The sequence below is a fragment of the Piliocolobus tephrosceles genome, chromosome 18 (genome assembly GCF_002776525.5).
Source record: "Piliocolobus tephrosceles isolate RC106 chromosome 18, ASM277652v3, whole genome shotgun sequence".
NCBI lineage: Eukaryota > Metazoa > Chordata > Mammalia > Primates > Cercopithecidae > Piliocolobus > Piliocolobus tephrosceles.
In genome coordinates this window covers 32,813,937-32,831,762 of record NC_045451.1, presented here as the reverse complement: position 1 = coordinate 32,831,762, position 17,826 = coordinate 32,813,937, and the positions used below count along the sequence as shown (strand labels likewise).

The window sequence follows — 17,826 nt, the reverse complement described above, 5'->3', positions numbered from 1 at the left end:
CAGCCTGACCAACACGGAGAAACCCCATCTCTACTAAAAATACAAAATTAGCCGGGCATGGTGACACATGCCTGTAATCCCAGCTACATGGGAGGCTGAGGCAGGAGAATCACAAACCCGGGAGGCAGAAGTTGCAATGAGCCGAGATCACACCATTGCACTCCAGCCTGGGCAATAAGAATGAAACTCTGTCTCAAAAAAAAAAAAAAAAGATTATAAGCCTTTAAGGACAAGAGACATCATATATCTAGCTAACTATTATAGCCTGAGAAACAAATAAATGAATAATAGTTTGATACACAGAGATAGTCTGGTCCAGCAGTTCTCAATGATAACCATGACACATGATTATGTTCACACACACCATAGACTCAGATGCCTATGAACCAAAAAATAATAAGCACAGGTCTGTTTTTCATTTTTGCTGCCATTATGTAGTTTAGAAACATGTATAAAATCAGTCATAAGCCAGGTGCGGTGGCTCACCCTTGTAATCCCAGCACTTTGGGAGGCCAAGGCAGGCAGATCACGAGGTTGAGATCGAGACCATCCTGGTCAACATGGTGAAACCCCGTCTCTACCGAAAATACAAAAATTAGCCGGGCATGGTGGCACGCACCTGTAGTCCCAGCTACTCGGGACGCTGAGGCAGAAGAATTGCTTGAACCCAGGAGGCGGAGGCTGCAGTGAGCCGAGATCGCGCCACTGCATTCCAGCCTGCCAATAGAGCTAGACTCCGTCTCAAAATAAAAAAGATTAAAAAAAGAAAATCAGTCATATAAGTAGTTTAAAATATTTAGGAAAAAAACAGTGTATATTATTAACCTTTAGTATTTAATTATTCTTCATTTTGTTTCAGACCTTTGCTGCACAACTAATTTTAAGAGTGAAAAATTTAAAACTATTAAATAATTTAAGTAAGATTTTAGAACCACATGTGGAAACTCTAACAAAATCTGATTACTCTGATGCTAAAAATAGTTAATAGTAAGGAAGGATTAGATTCACCCTAAAGGCCTTATTAGTATTTCTAAAAATTGCAGCAAACATCAATTTTTGGCTACAAAAATGGACTTTACTTGAAGATGGTACACACATATCTAAGGAATTCCAAGAGTGAACAATCTCAGAATTATCTAGATTCAGAGTCTCTTCTACTGAGATTCATCTTAGTCCTGAATAATTCATAAACTAGGTAATCTTGGTCCCTGACTCTGTCAACGAGGGGGCAAGTGCTACCTCAAAGCCTACTCAGTCCCAAGGTCACACATCAAATACCATCAGTGAGGAGCAGGGCAGTGCCAAAGAGAAAGTGACAGGCCAAAAGTATATGCAACACCACAAACGAAACCTCTATCATGTAAACTCACTTGTGGCGGTGGGGGCAGGAAGAAACCTTTATAAATATACCCTCACAGATTTACAATACAGTTTATTTACTTTACAGTTTTTTCACTGAGATCCCTTTATACCTTTCCCAAAGTGCTGGGATTACAGGCGTGAGCAACTGCGCCTGGCAGCCATTCCCTTTTCTTAAATCACCCAGGTGATTTAAGAGAAAGGTATAAAGGGATCCCAGCACTTTGGGAGGCCAAGGCAGGTGGATCATGAGGTCAGGAGTTCAAGACCAGCCTGGCCGAGATGATGAAACTCCGTCTCTACTAAAAATACAAAAATTAGCCAGGCAGGGTGGCAGGTGCCTGCAATCCCAGCTACTTAGAAGGCTGAGGCAGGAGAATTGTTTGAACCTGGGAGGCAGAGGGTGCAGTGAGCTAAGATCATACCACTGCACTCCAGCCTGGGCAACAAAGCGAGACCCTGTCTCAAAAAAAAATTTTTTTGAGTAAAAGTAGCAATTAACAAAATGAACTATAAAGCCATAATAACTTAAACTGTGAGGCACTGGCACAGGTGACAAAAATGGCTAACAAATTATTCCCATCACTGTTTTTTGAGAAGTTCATCTTTTTCCCCACTGATATGCCAGCTCCACATAAAACAAGTACATACACATACATTTATTCTTATTCTTATTATTCTTAAGTATTTCAGTTATTCTTGTTCTTTATTCTTTTTCATACACAGTTCAGAATAAACTTATCAAGATCCCCTAATCTTCCAAAACAAGGCTTTCAGAATTTTAATTCAAATTGTCTTCAATCTATAGGTCAATTTGAAAAGAAGTGACATTTTAACAGCAGTCTCCTTATTCCTTAAACACGGTACATATCTCTATTTAGTTAAGTCTACTTTAGTATATTTCAGTGTAAAAACCATATACTGTAATTTGGAATAGCTTTATAAATTATATTAGAATTTACATAAGTGAAAAGAAAAATTATTTTGGACGATAAATCATGCTCTCCATTTTGCCCTTTCTTCCTCTAAGTTGTATCACTATCACATAAGCAGCAGTACTCAATGATAATTCTGCAAGGACTAAGGAAATGATTTCAAAATTTGTTGATGCCACAGCTCATCTCCAGTATGACCTTTCCCACCAATCCACAGCCACCTTTAATTTTCCAAGGATCTCAGAAGCAAGAATAAGTAACCACTTCAATATAAAATACATCTAATCCAAGCCATCTGATTAATTATAAACTAAGTTAAACTTCTTTTTTTTTTTTTTTTTTTGAGATGGAGTCTTGCTTTTGTTGTCCAGGCTGGGGTGCAATGGCGCTATCTTGGCTCCCCACAACCTCCACTTCCCAGGTTCAAGTGATTCTCTTGCCTCAGCCTCCCAAGTAGCTGGGATTACAGGTGCCCGCCATCATGCCCAACTAATTTTTTTGTATTTTTAGTAGAGACGGGGTTTCACCATGTTGACCAGGCTGGTCTTGAACTGCTGACTTCAGGTGATCCACCCGCCCCGGTCTCCCAAAGTGCTGGGATTACAAGGCATGAGCCACCACGCCCGGCTTAAACTAAATTAAACTTCTAAGGCTCAATCCAACTGTCTACAATAAAGTTAAAAATTAAAATGTACTGCCAAAAGATGTAAACAGACAGTTCCCGGAAAAGGAAATACCAATACTCCTTAAACATATGAAAATAAACACAACCTTAATTATTAAAGAAAGGCAAATAAAACCATAAGGACCACTATCCAAAACTTGCTGAACTGGGTATCAAAAAGAAAAACGACTGCTATTAGTCACACTGAAAAACGTGTGTGTGTGTGTGTGTGTGTGTGTGTATGAATTTACCCTCAAAAGACAGACAAATAGGCCCTCTACCTCTGAGGTCAAGGGAAATGAGAAGTATAGACTTCTTTGTCACGATTACGCCAACCCCTTCCTGAAAATCGGTAAAGAAAAAAACTGAAATGCTTACCCTTAATTAGTAATAAATATAGTAAGAACTATATTTTACATAACCTAATTGATGACGTAAAGTCCTCTTTACAGAAGAACTCCAGTTAATAAATGTAGAAATGACCAAATTAGAAATATTACCATTTTGTAACCTCATAAAACAGGTGATTCAGACAAAAATCAATAGATGCTAAAATATTTATGCTCAAAACTCTGATCAATCTTAGTATGATAATTGGTATAAAACACACTTTTTCTACACATGGAAAACCTTACCAAAAATGATTAACCTAAATTTTATCAAGCTTTTAAATCTCATTTCCAATTTACAGGAAATACAAAGAACAAAAGAACAAGTTACAAGGTGTGAAAAGCAATCAGATAAATACAGAAGATGGAACATTCTACAGAAAAACTGACATAATTTGTTTTAAAAATGACATGAAGCAAAAAATAGTGGCAAGGTGGGAAGTGGATACCTATATTCTACTTTAAAAGACATTTAAGAACGAGAACCATCAAATGCAACATATGCACCTTATTTGGCTCCTAACTGTAATAAACTATAAAACAACTGGAAAATTTTAAATATGAACTGGGTAGCAGGAATTATTGTTAATTTTGTTAGGTGAGATAACGGTATTATGGTTATGTAAAAAAAGACTTTAAGATACTTAAAAAACAATAATGAACAAAATATGGAAACAATCCAAATGTCTATTAATTTCTGAATGGATAAACAAAGTGCAGTATATCCATACAATGGAGTATCACTCAGCAATAAAAAGGAACAGAGGCTGGGTGCAGTGGCTCATGCTTATAATCCCAACATTTTCAGAGGCAGAGGAAGGAGGATCACTTGAGGCCAGGTGTTCAAGACCAGGCATGGTGGTGCATGCCTGTGGTCCCAGTTACTCGGGAAGGTGAAGTGGAAGGATCACTTGAGTCCAGGAGTTCAAGGCTATAGGGAGCTACGATCGCACCACTGCAATCCAGCCTGGGCAACAGAGTGAGACCTTGTCTCAAAAAAAAAAAAAAAAAAGGAATGCAAGTACTGGTGCATGCAACAACATGTATGAATATTACACTCAGTGAAGGAAGCCAGTCACAGCTGGGTGCAGTGGCTCACGCTTGTAATCCCAGCACTTTGGGGTGCTGAGGATTGCTTGAACCCAGGAGTTTAAGACCAGCCTAGGTAACAGAGCAAGACCCCATCTCTAAAAAAGTAGAAGAAAAAAAAAAGAAGCCAGTCACAAAAGACCACCTATTGTTACAATTCCATTTACATGAACCGTCTAGAAGAGGCAAAGATAGTAGTAGTTGTTATTAAATTAGTGGCTGGACGCTGTGGCTCACACCTGTAATCCCAGCACTTTGGAGGCTGAGGAAGGTGAATCACTTGAGGTCAGGAGTTTGAGACCAGCCTGGCCAACGTGGTGAAACCTCATCTCCACAAAAAATACAGAAATTAGCCAGGTGTGGTGGCATGCACCTGTAAGCCCAGTTACTCGGAAAGCTGAGGCAGGAGAATTGCTTGAATCCAGGAGGCAGAGTTTGCAGTGAGCAAAGATCGTGCCATTGCACTCCAGCAGACTGAGACTCCCTCTCAAAAAATAAATAAATAAGTGGTTGCCAGTGCAATCTAGAGTTTGGGGGAATGTCTGCTAATGGGCATGGGATAGGGCTCCTTTCTGGGATTATAATGTTCTAAAATTGGTGATTGTTACACAATTCTGTGAATAAAAACACTGAATAATACAATTTAAATGGGTGAATTACATGATATATGAAACATACCTCAAAAAGTGTATTATTTTTCTATTGCTACTTGAAAAGTTATCAAAATTTAGTGGTGCAAACAACATAAATTTATTATCTTACAGTTCTGTAGGTCCAAAGTCTGACACTCAATGAGCTAAGATCAAGATGTCAATAAGGCTGCATTCCTTTCCGGAGGCTCCAGAGGGAAATCTGAATTCTTGCCTCTGCCAGCTTCTGGAAGCTGCTCACATTTCTTTTTTTTTTTTTTTTTTCTTTTGAGACAGAGTCTCGCTGTGTCACCCAGGCTGGAGTGCAGTGGCGTGATCTCGGCTCACTGCAAGCTCTGCCTCCCGAGTTCACACCATTCTCCTGCCTCAGCCTCCAGAGTAGCTGGGACTACAGGCACCCGCCACTACGCCCGGCTAACTTTTTGCATTTTTAGTAGAGACGGGGTTTCACCGTGTTAGCCAGGATGGTCTCGATCTCCTGACCTCGTGATCTGCCCGCCTCAGCCTCTTAAAGGGCTGGGATTACAGGTGCAAGCCACCGCGCCCGGCAAAGCTGCGCACATTTCTTGCTCATGACCCCCTACCATCTTCAAAGCCAGTAAGGGCAGGCTGAGTCCTCCTCACATCACATCTGACTTTCTCTTCCACCTCCCTCTTCCACTTTCAAGAAGCCTTGTGATTACATTGGGCCTGCCCAGATAATCCAGGATAATCTCCCTATTTCAAGGTCAGCTGATTAGTAACCTTAATGCCATTTGCTACTTTAATTCCCCTTTGCCATGTAATGTAACATATTCAGATTCTGCAGACAAAGATATGGACATCTTTCGGGGGCTACTATTCGGCCTATCATAATAAAGCTCTTAAAAAGTAAATAAAATTTTTAAAAATCTAGTTATTGAGTGTATGGGAATTCAATATTCTAGTCATTCTATACTATTGTCTATCAGTTTTTGTAATATAATTAAAAATGAGATATTGTTTTTCACCTCCGAAACTGGCAAAGGTCAAAGGTCTAAAAATGCATCAAACTGACAAAGATATGGGGAAACACACCTCTCATGCATTGCTGGTCGGTGTGTAAATTCCTACAACTTCCATGGCGCACAACTTGGCATAGCTACCAAATTGCAAATGCACATACACTTTGACCCAGCAATTATACTTCAAGGAATTTATATTAAAGATATATTTGTGTGTATAAGAAATGATGTATGTGGCAATAACTGTTATAACAAAGACTGGAAACAATCTAAATGTTCATCAACAGAAAACCAATTAAATATATTCTACAGGTACTCCACAGTCATTAAAAAGAATAAGGCAGTTGCATATATGCTATATATACAAGATATACTTTACTTAACTGTGGGAAAAAAGGCAAGGGACAGAACAGTACATGTAGTATGCTACCATTTGTATTTAAACAATTTTGTGAAACTATATGGGATATATGCTTAAGTAACCTATACTATCTCTAGAACGATTCAAAATCAGCTGCCATCAGTGCTCACCTCTAGAGAAGGGAAGTGGCTACTGAGTGGGGTAAAAAGAAGAGAAAAGCTTATTTTCTACTTTCAAATCTTTTGGATTTTCTACTGATTTATGTATGACAGACCAGATAGACAGAACATTTCTAAATTTTTTTTTAAATCTGCATACCACACAAGTTGATATGGCCCACTATTCAAATTTTCAATTTCCAGGCAATCTCTTACCTGCTAGTTGGTGCAGGGAAAGAAAACGAGAGAAGCTGATTCCAGAACGGGTCATTCTCAGAGACAGATTCCGTGCCTGATAACTTTTTCAAGTATTCATTTTTAGGAAGATCGCCGATTCTGCTGCTATTTGATCCCATCTTCTACCTTAAGCAGATAACTTGTCCTTAAACCTGCATTTCCACAAGACAACCTATAAAAAATAAAAATAAAAAAACTTTAAACTTGTTCAAAAGTCATCATTCTTTGTCTACCTATAAAAAAACTATAAACTTACTAAAGAAAATCATATCTGTATTTATAAATATATTAGACATCAGATACAAAGTTGTAAGAAACATGGGGCTAGGCCAGGCATGGTGGCTCACGTCTGTAATCCCAGCACTTTGGGAGGCCAAGGCGGGCAGATCACGAGGTCAAGAGATTGAGACCATCCTGGCCAACATGGTGAAACTCCATCTCTACTAAAAATACAAAAATTAGTGGGCATGGTGGCACACACCTGTAGTCCCAGCTACTCGGGAGGCTGAGACAGGAGAATCACACGAACCCGGGAGGCAGAGGTTGCAGTAAGCCAAGATCGTGCCACTGCACTCCAGCCTGGTGACAGAGCAAGACTCTATCTCAGAAAAAAAAAAAAAAAAAGAAATATGGAGCTAACACCTGTCTTAGCCAATACAAACACAAAAATCCAAATCTATATGGTACTTGTATTATGTATCTTAGGATGGGCATATCTCTACCCAAGAAAATGTCTCAAAGCAAAATCATAATAATGGTAACTTATAATTAGTCTGAAAATGAAGCTGTTTTACAACCAAAACAATGGTGACAAAGAAATACAGAAATCTGGATGGCTTGAATGTACAAGGAAGGGAACATAGCTCAAGTAATTACCATGTGCTACCCCTACTTATGGGGGTCATGGGGACAAACCTGAATTACCCACTTCAAGTGAAAGAGATCCCAGTTACAAAGGAATCACATTTAATGTTTCTCTCATTCTGCCATAGGGCATATACGTAGTTTTTGTTGATATGCCTCTTCTCCTAAACCATGCACATTTTTATGACAGGAATTATTTTATTCATCTTTCTATGCCCACTGTCTAGACTAGCATGTAAAAAATTCCCTAAACAGTATGTTGAAAGAACAAGTGAGTGAAGAAATGATTAGTATCCACAAGGCTCTTCAAAAGTCAGTATCGGTTGTTCTCAGTCACTAAGGGAAGAAAACTAACAGTTTAGTTACAAATATGAATCACTGTCTTCCTTAAATCACATTTAACACACTTCTAGATCATGTTTTATCTTGATTTGTTCAGAAAAGGTCTCCCATTGAATAACAAAATAGTGATAAGGTAAATAATAAATTATACTATTTTAAAATTACAATCACAACGAAAGGAAACTACATGGGCTCAGGGACCAAAGGTGGCTCAGCTCAGGTGAGAATGTACATTAGTGACTCACTTTCTTCCTCATGTCCCTCCTCACTCCACAAAGGTACTGAAGCCAGGGTCAGAATTTGGAAGCTGGATTGAGCTGCTTATTCTGAAAGCAAGAGGCTTCCCCGATGATGCACATGGACAGCCAGGTCTTCCGAATCTGAGAGAGAAATACTGATCTGGTTCCTCATCACCTGCCCCTGAACCTGAGGCCAGCCACTACTTTCATCCTTCCTGCAAGGGGACAGGGGCCCCAATAACTCAATTCAACTTCAAATGAATAATAATTCAGCTTCAATTAAGCCTCTATATTAAGCTAGCTAATCATAAGGTTTAATTTCTTAAAGTAGGGCTTGTTAAGCCCAATTAGAAAATGCTATAAAAGAAATACCCTGAAGGCCAGGCGCAGTGGCTCACACTTGTAATCCCAGCACTTTGGGAGGCCGAGGCAGGCAGATCACCTGAGGTCCGGAGTTCAAGACCAGCCTGACCAACATGGAGAAACCCCCTCTACTCAAAATACAAAATTAGTCTGGCATGGTGGCGCATGCCTGTAATCCCAGCTACAAGGGAGGCTGAGGCAGGAGAATCACTTGAACCCAGGAGGCAGAGGTTGCAGTGAGCCAAGATCACACCATTGCACTCTAGCCTGGGCAACAAGAGCAAGACTCCATCTCAAAAAAAAAAAAAGAAAGAAAGAAATACTCTGAAATATATAAATTCCTAACTTACAATAGTATTTTAAGCTATCAAAATTATAAGGGGATATAATACACTAGTGAAAATGAATGAAACAGAGCTAAATGGATACATCTCAAAAATATAAAATGTTTTTTAAAAAAGCAGGCTACCTAATAGATATGGTATGCTGTCATTTACAAGATTTTAAAACTCACAAAAAATATTATGGATTTATTCATAGCTAGCACTAGTATTAAAACAGTTTTTTGTTTTGTTCTATTTTGAAGAGACAGGGCCTCACTCTGTTGCTGAGTACAATGCTGGAGTACAATGAATTGATTACAGCTCATTGTAACCTCAAACTCCTGGGCTCAAGACATCCTCACGCCTCACCCTCCTAAGTTGCTGGAACTACAGGTACATGTCACCAAATCCCAGCTAATATTTTTTATTTGGTAAAGATGGGGTCTCACTGTGTTGCCCAGGCTGGTCTCGAACTCCTTCTGCCTTGGCTTCAACCAATCCTCCTGCCTTGGCTTCCCAAAGTGCTGAGATTACAGGCATGAGCCACTGAGCCTGGCCAAAAGGAAATAATTTAACCAGAAATCTATAGCTTTTCAAGCTATCAGTTCAGTTTGAAAGTAGAATAAAAACATTTTCTGATTTGCTAAGATTCAAAAGACCTCCCAGGAACCTACAAGGAAGCTACAAAATGTACTCCTTCCATATGAGGGAGTAAGCCAAGAAAAAGGAAGAAATTCAAGAAACAAGGAATCTAACACAGGGCAGTGGTATAGAGAATCACAGCCACGCAGCAGGCTGGGACAAGAGTCAAAACGGCTCGCAGATCTCCAGGAGAAGAAAGCATAGAACTGACAGTTCACTTGATGTGTCTAACCTTACTCTGTGGACTGTTACAACACTGTAGGAGAATTTGGAAGCAATGAATAATAGTTACATGAAGAATAAAGTAAATAATTTTATATAGACTACATACTTTGGGAAAAACAGAAATAATTTAAGAAAGGTCATGTCATCATAGTATATGACTAAATTCAACAGTAATCAGTATTTATATAATCACTATGATATAAATACTAAATATTTAACCAAAAATTGTGAGCTAACTCTCACAAGATTCCGGAAAAAGAAGCAGGATTGGTGGTCTATGACTGCTAAACTTTCATCTTCCATAATAGGTAGTGCTCAATAGAAAATATGTAAAGTTAGTAAATCAAAAAACAGTAAAAATGTATTAGCTATAAATAAGGAAGCAGGGCCAGGTGTAGTGCAATCCCAACATTTTGGGAGGCCGATGTAGGTGGATCACTTAAGGCCAGAAGTTCGAGACTAACCTGGCCAACACAGTGAAAACCCATCTCTACTAAAAATACAAAAATTAGCCAGGCATGTTGGAGCATGTCCATAATCCCAGCTCCTCAGGAGGCTGAGGCATGAGAATCACTTGAACTCGGGAGGTGGAGATTGCAGTGAGCCGGGATTGTGCCACTGCAATCCAGCCTGGGTGACAGAGTGAAACTCTGTCTCAAGTTAAATAAATAAATAAGGAGGTAAAAAGCAACAGCTTATAGATTTTAAAGTGGTGGCCAGGTGCAGTGGCTCACGTCTGTAATTCCAGCACTTTGGGAGGCCGAGGTGGGTGGATCACCTGAGGTCAGGAGTTTGAGACCAGCCTGACCAATACGATGAAACCCCGTCTCTATTAAAAATACAAAAATTAGCTGGGTGTAGTGGCCAGTGCCTGTAATCCCAGCTACCTGGGAGGCTGAGACAGGAGAATCACTTGGACCTGGGAGGCAGAGGTTGCAGTGAGCCGAGATCGCACCACTGCACTCCAGCCTGGGCAACAAGAAAAGAAAAAGAAAGTGGCCACCCCTGTGGAAAAGGACTCTGGAATGGGGAGGGTGGTAGAGCAGTTTTTTATACTAAGTCTGTCATATTAGTTGACTTTTCAAAATCGTGTCCATATACTACTTTGATTAAAAATAAAATATTTTCTGGCCAGATGCAGTAGATCATGCCTGTAATTACAGCAACTCAGGAGGCTGAGGCAGGAGGATTGCTTGAGGGCAGGGATTAGACACCAGCCTGGGCAACATAGCAATACCCTGTCTCTAAAAAAAAAAAAAATTTTTTTTTAATTAGCCAGGTGTGGTGGCACCACATGGCGATTTCAACTAAAAAAAAAAAAAAAAAAAAAAAAAAGCACAACCCATAAAAGAAAAAAATTGATAAACTGGGCTTCTACAAATTAAAAACTTTTGGGCCAGGTGTGGTGGCTCATACCTATAATCCCAGCACTTTAGGAGGCCAAGGCAGGCAGATCACTTGAGGTCAGGAGTTCAAGACTAGCCTGGCCAACATGGTAAAACCCCATCTCTACAAAAAATACAAAAATTAGCAGAGCATGGTGGCATGTGCCTGTAATCCAAGCTACTGGGGAGGCTAAGGCACAAGAATCACTTGAACCCAGGCAGCAGAGGTTTCAGTGAGCCAAGATCACGCCACTGCACTTCAGTCTGGGCAACAGAGCATGACTCCATCTCAAAAAAAAGAAGTGAAGTGAAGGACAGCAATGTATATGTGAACTGAAAATACAACAGACAGGCAGATGGAATTAGGAATACTTCGTTATTATAAGGTATTGCACAATCTGTGAAGTGGTAGTGTTGTTATTGTGCTATTTAAAAGCAGTCTTGGACTGCTTGTAAATGTAGATTGCAAACTCTAGGGTAACCACTAAAAAAGTGAAAAAAAAAAGTATAATTGATATGCTAAGAAAAGAGAAACCTAATCTCATAAAGTGCTCAATTAAAACCACAAGGCCAGGCACAGTGGCTCATGCCTGTAATCCCAGCACTTTGGGAAGCTGAGGCGCGTGGATCACCTGAGGTCAGGAGTTAAAGACCAGCCTGGCCAACATGGTGAAACCCCATCTCTACTAAAAATACAAAAAATTAGCCAGGCAAAGTGGCGGACATCCGTAATCCCAGCTACTCAGGAGGCTGATGCAGGAAAATCGCTTGAACCCAGGAGGTGGAGGTTGCAGTGAACCGAGATCGCGCCATTGCACTCCAGCCTGGGAAACAAGAACGAAACTCCATCTCAAAAAAAACAAAAACAAAAACAAACAAACGAAAAAGAATCTACATGTCCCAGAGAGGTGCCAACAAATCAGACTAATAAGTACTTTCTTTCACAACCACTAGGATTGTTTTTACATATTAAGTTACTTCATCATCCATACTATACATGATGAGATATCAGGATCTCACATTCTAGTTACTCAGTGTCATATTATAGAATGCTCTTTCACTTAGACTAGTTTTCCAAAATAAATTTATTTACTTATTTTAGAGATTGGGTCTCACTCTGTCACCCAGACTAGAGTGCAGTGGCACGAACATAGTTCACTGTAGCTTCAAACTCCTGGACTCAAGCAATCCTACCGCCTTAGCCTTCTGAGTAGCTGGAATTACAGGTACACGCCACCACACCCTGCTAACTTTTTAAAATTTTTTGTAGAGATGAGAGTCTTGCTATGTTACTGAGGCTAATCTGAATCTCCTGGCCTCAAGAGATCCTCTTGCCTAGGCTTCCAAAAGCACTGGGATTAGAGGTATGAGTCACCTCTCCCAGCTACCCAATAAATTATTTCTTTCAAATTTTATTCAAAATTGAACTTTTTCAATAAAAAAAAATAAGTAATGTTCTTGGGTCCTCTGGGATCTGCATTAATTTCATTAACTCTGAGGAGTATACAACAGATTTTGTCCTCTACCACCTACTTAAGGATATTGCTGGTTCATTTTTAGCCAAACCTTTCAAATTATTTTTATTTGTCCAATAATCCCTGTGACCCTGAATATGCCTCAATAAAATATACATTTAAACAAACAAGTAAAAAGGACCTTGACTACTTGTTTACAGTGCGGTATTTATCAGGAGACTCATGCTAATTAGCAGTTAGGATTGTAGGCCTAATATTAGTGTACTGAATAAGCACCTCTAACTGTATGGATGAAAGTGGGTTAGTTCAAAGAGTGTTGGATTACTGACAGCAATTTAAGTATGGGTCCTCCTGGCTCTACCATGCACTCAATTTTCCTTCTCTGCGCTTCATATTTTAATGAATTTAATTTTTATTCTGTTAATTTTATAACAGGATAAAAATGACACCAGATGAAAAGAAACGAGAATCATAACAATTTGTTCGCATTTAAATAGACCAGTATCTTACTATTTTTGTGTGATACCTTAAAAGCAAGCAATTTTACTCCAGGAGTTTAATTAAGTACATGAATGCTGAATTTTCAAAAGAACAAAATTTTATTTTGGAATCAACCTCCTCCTCCCACCAGGTGAAGCAACAATGAGAAACAATACTATCAAAGAGTCTACTAACAAACTCTGTCACATATTTTTGTTTATTTTATGTTCTTTTTGTATCAGTAATATACATGGTACAAAATACAAAAGCTTCAAAGGATATACAGTGAAAAGTCTTCTTCCCATCCCATCTTCTAACCACCTTCTCAACTCAGAGAAAACATTCCCAGTTTCTTGGACATCATTCCACAGACATTCTGTGTATACACAAACGTATGTTCAACCTCTTTTTAAACAAACCATAGCATATGACATATTCCTCTATACTCTGCTATTCCCACTCATCAATATATAGGAAGTCATTATATATCTGTATATGAAGCACTTCATTCCTTTTTACAACTGTGTAACATTCCATTTTATAATTTCTCAAATACCATATTGATGGACATTTAAGTAGTCTACATCGTTTGCTATTACAAACCATTCTCCAAGTAATAAAAAATAAATAAATGTCATTCCCCAATAAGATATATACATTACTTATATCTTATACTATCACTTACATAAGCATATAAAATATTTCACACATGTATGAGTAGACAGATATGATAAATCCAGAGAAATAGAATTGCTGGGTAAAAGGGTATACGCATTTGTAATTTTGATAGATACTTGGATTCTCACCAGCAATGCCTATTTCTCTACTTCACAGCCACCATTGTTTAATCAAACTTTCTGATCCTTGCCAGCTTAGATTTTTAAAAAAACAGTTTTTCAATACAATTTTATTTTGCATCTCTCTTGCCGTGAATAAGGCCATTACCTGTTCATATCCTATGACTGTTTTCTACTGGTTTATAGGAAATAAACTTTATTTTCAAGGCGGCTAGGATAGACCACAAAATTAAGTCTTAAATCAAACACCTGTACACCTGTAATCCCAGCACTTTGGGAGACAGAAGCAGGAGGAATGCTTGAGCCCAGGAGTACGAGGCCAGCCTGGGCAACATGGCAAGACCCCATCTATACAAAAAATTTAAAACTAGCTGGACATGGTGGCACAAGCCTGTGGTCCCAGTTACTCAGAAGGATTGCTTGCACACAAGAGTTCGACGCTGCAGTGAGCCACGCCTGCCACACTGCACTATGCAACAGAGCAAGACTTTGTATCAAAAATAAAATTAATAAATCAAAATAACTGCTCAGTCTAAGAACACTATGAACTCGTTCTAAAACAATATGAATAAAGCCTACAAGCATATCAGGAGAGACACTGAACAGAACGTTAACAAAAAAAAATCAAGACAGCCAAGTGAGCAAAGAGTACAGTGCCTCCTTCCCCGTTTTTTCTCACCAAACCCTAGAAATAATATAAACAATATTTTTTTAAATAGCCAGTGATTACACAGCCATGCTCAAAAAATAAAATAAAATAACAGGGGGCCAGAAGCTGTGAAGAATCCCTATAAAATAGAAAACAGCTGGAGATGGTCTAAAAAGGGAAATGGCATCCCAGAGCAGGCTCAAGGGCCTTCAAGGGCACCATCCCAAAGAGTGTGAACAGGAACTCTGGTACAAAGGCAGAAAGGCCAGAAAAAGGCCCAGAAGCAACTAACAGAAGCTTGGCTAGTGCACCTGAGCAGACACCCCTGCCTAAGCCCTTACTCCCACAGGAAGCAACAACAGGGTGCTACCTGCTAGGAACAGAGAGAAGGCAACACCCTGGGCAGCTGGAATATAAAGGAGGAACAAGTTCAGACATAATAAGACCAGTAGCCACTGAGGCACTCTTGCCAGAAAGATCTACCTGCTCCCCCACAAAAAGCAAAGTAGAAAACGGAGCCCCAATGGCATCTCTTCTGCAATGACTCCTGCCAAGGATTCCAAACACACACACACACACACACACACACACACAATCACCTCCTCCCAATTTATTTGGAACTCTCAAGACCCTTATCAATGAAAACTAGAGTAAAGTAGAAAATACTATTGGGTCATCTCCAAAGACTCCTACTGCCTTTGCCCTCACTGGGCATCATTAGACTCCCTTGGCTTCCAGGTCTTCTTTCTCTAAATCTGTCAGTAACTGATCCCATCTCCTGGCTTTTCTATCGGCTTCCATGATACTACTTTCAAATTTCTCCTTCTAGACCCAACCTCTAGTCAGGAAGCCAGTTGTATTGATATCTCTAAATTACTTAAGACTTTTTTTTAACTCAATGATAATATATATAATATAATCAGTAAGTTTGTTGGTAACAGTGATCCTTATGTAAGTCTAAGCTAGATATGAAAAGTAGGCTATTGCTGATGCTTTTAGTAGCAAACCTTTCAAAGGACCTATCTTCAATGCAATGTAGTCAAGAACTCAATCTTAACATGTGTAAAATTGATTCTATCATTCCTCCCTGTTACCCCTTAAAACTCTCCACTAATCCCCTAAAGCTGCGATTATGTAAAAGCGGCCTTGAAATGTTATTATGCTGTAGTACATAAAACATCTCCCCAGGTAGATTATTCCTGAGAGGTATGAATCAGGCCTTATACTTCTTCCTTATCCCTAATCAACCTCCGGCATGCTGCTAAAGAGAAATTACTCAAAAAATACTTGCTGAAATAGCCAAGGTCCCACAGCTAATAAATATATGAAAAGATCTTCAGCCTAAATCCTGAGTACAATATGCTAATTAAAACAATAATGTATCATCGTTACCCATCAAACTAGTAAACCTTAAAAAATACTTGGTAACAGGCCAGGAACTGTGGCTCACGCCTGTAATTCCAGCACTTTGGGAGGTTAAGGTGCAAGGATCTCCAGAAGCTAAGAGTTCAAGACCAGCCCGGACAACAAAGCAAAACTCTGTCTCTATAAAAAATTCAAAAATTAGCCAGGCAACACGGCTAATGAGCCTGTAGTCCCAGCTACTCAGAAGGCTGAGGGAGGAGGATCACCTGAAATCCAGGATTTTGAAGCTGCAGTGAGCTATTATACAGTCATGTCACTGCACTTCAGCCTGGGCAACACAGGGAGACTCTGTCAGCAAAAAAATAAATAAATAATACATGATATGTTCAGTATTTTATATTTAATTTGTGAAATATTTGATAAATACATAAAGTAAATCTCCTCTTTTATGTGTACTATCTCTTGATTTAACGTGCCTTAAATGGAAAGTAAACATTAGTGGATCTGAAAATCCATGATAACCAAATCCTGTTCTAACACCCTCAAAATGTGTAAATGATGCCCTAATGCCCTTTATCCCATCTCAGGCTGATAATCCACAATTCTACACTATATTCCAGAATTGCTCTCCTCCTAAATACATATGTATTATATTGTATTATATTATTTATATATTATATAGTATACATATTATAAATAATATATTTATATTACATTATATTATAAATGATATAATATATAATATATAATATATATATATGGATTGCCTGTGTGTACAAACACACACAACACACATATATGCCACACTTGTACTTAAGAGCCTTTAAGGAGAAAGCTGAAACAGGAGATCAGAGAAATAACGGGCAATAATCACCAGCCAAAGGACATAGTAAATGCCACAGGTGCCATGAGTCCACAAGTAATAGAACATTCTCTGAAACGCAACTAGCTTCCAAGTGCTATATTAAGTAGAGTTGGGTATTCCCCGCCCAATGAAATGAAAGCAATGGAAAGAAAGATATAAACCCACAAAGATCAGATCAAGGGAAGTGTGGAAGATGGGAAGGTGACAGAGGAGTGTACCTGAACCAGCAGACCTGAGGAAGCCTCAAAGGGAGTTCCTGCCAAGGGGGACACTAACAAGAAGGAAGGCATGGAGCCGTGGGAAGGCTGAAGAGTGAGAGACTGGGCACTGGGGAATATGCGGCAAGGTGCAGGGCTAAAGTCTGGGGGTCTCTCTCCCCAGGAAGAGATTATTACTTGTGCTCTCCAGAGAAATACGACTAGAGAGACCAACGCCAAGGTTGGGGAGGGTAATAAGGTGGAAAATGAAGAAAACAGGAGAATGAAGATAAAGTCAACTTGCTACAGCTCCATCGTGAGTTTCCCTGCCTCTAAGGCAGGAGACTGAAGGATTCCTCTCAAGAGAAACTGAATAGGAACCTAGGGAAAAGATACAGACATTTAGGAACTGCCAGGCCAATTTAAAAAACAGATCATCACCTCACAGCAATGCCCACCACTCAACAAAATCTACTTACACAAAGAGCTTCCAATCAGTTGGGGTAGTCTCACTTTTAAATAAGAATGGACAGTCAAAAATGATTAGACTTGTGAGTAAAGCCTCCAACATGAAACACATAAACCAAAACAGCCCGGGCATGGTGACTGACTCCTAGAATCCCAGCGCTTTGGGAAGCCAAGGCAAGAGAATCACTTGAGCCCAGGACTTGGAGATCAACCAAAATTATGACAAAAAAATAAACAAATTAGCCAGACATGGTGGTGCACACCTACAGTTCCTGCTACTTGGGAGGCTGAGGTGAGAGGATTGCCTGAACCTGAGAGGTCA

At 39.3% G+C, this 17,826-nt stretch overlaps 1 protein-coding gene across 5 annotated transcripts in view; it reads right to left on the bottom strand.

Annotated features, from left to right (window-relative positions):
* DYM (dymeclin) overlaps window positions 1-17,826 on the bottom strand; it is a 416,736-nt gene that overhangs the window by 381,886 nt on the left and 17,024 nt on the right. For all 5 annotated transcript variants that reach the window (XM_031934503.1, XM_026455157.1, XM_026455155.1 and 2 more), the window contains exon 2: window positions 6,805-6,997. In XM_031934503.1, coding sequence (XP_031790363.1) covers window positions 6,805-6,944 — 140 coding nt within the window. In that variant the 5' untranslated portion in view covers window positions 6,945-6,997. The remainder of the gene's footprint in view (window positions 1-6,804; window positions 6,998-17,826) is intronic.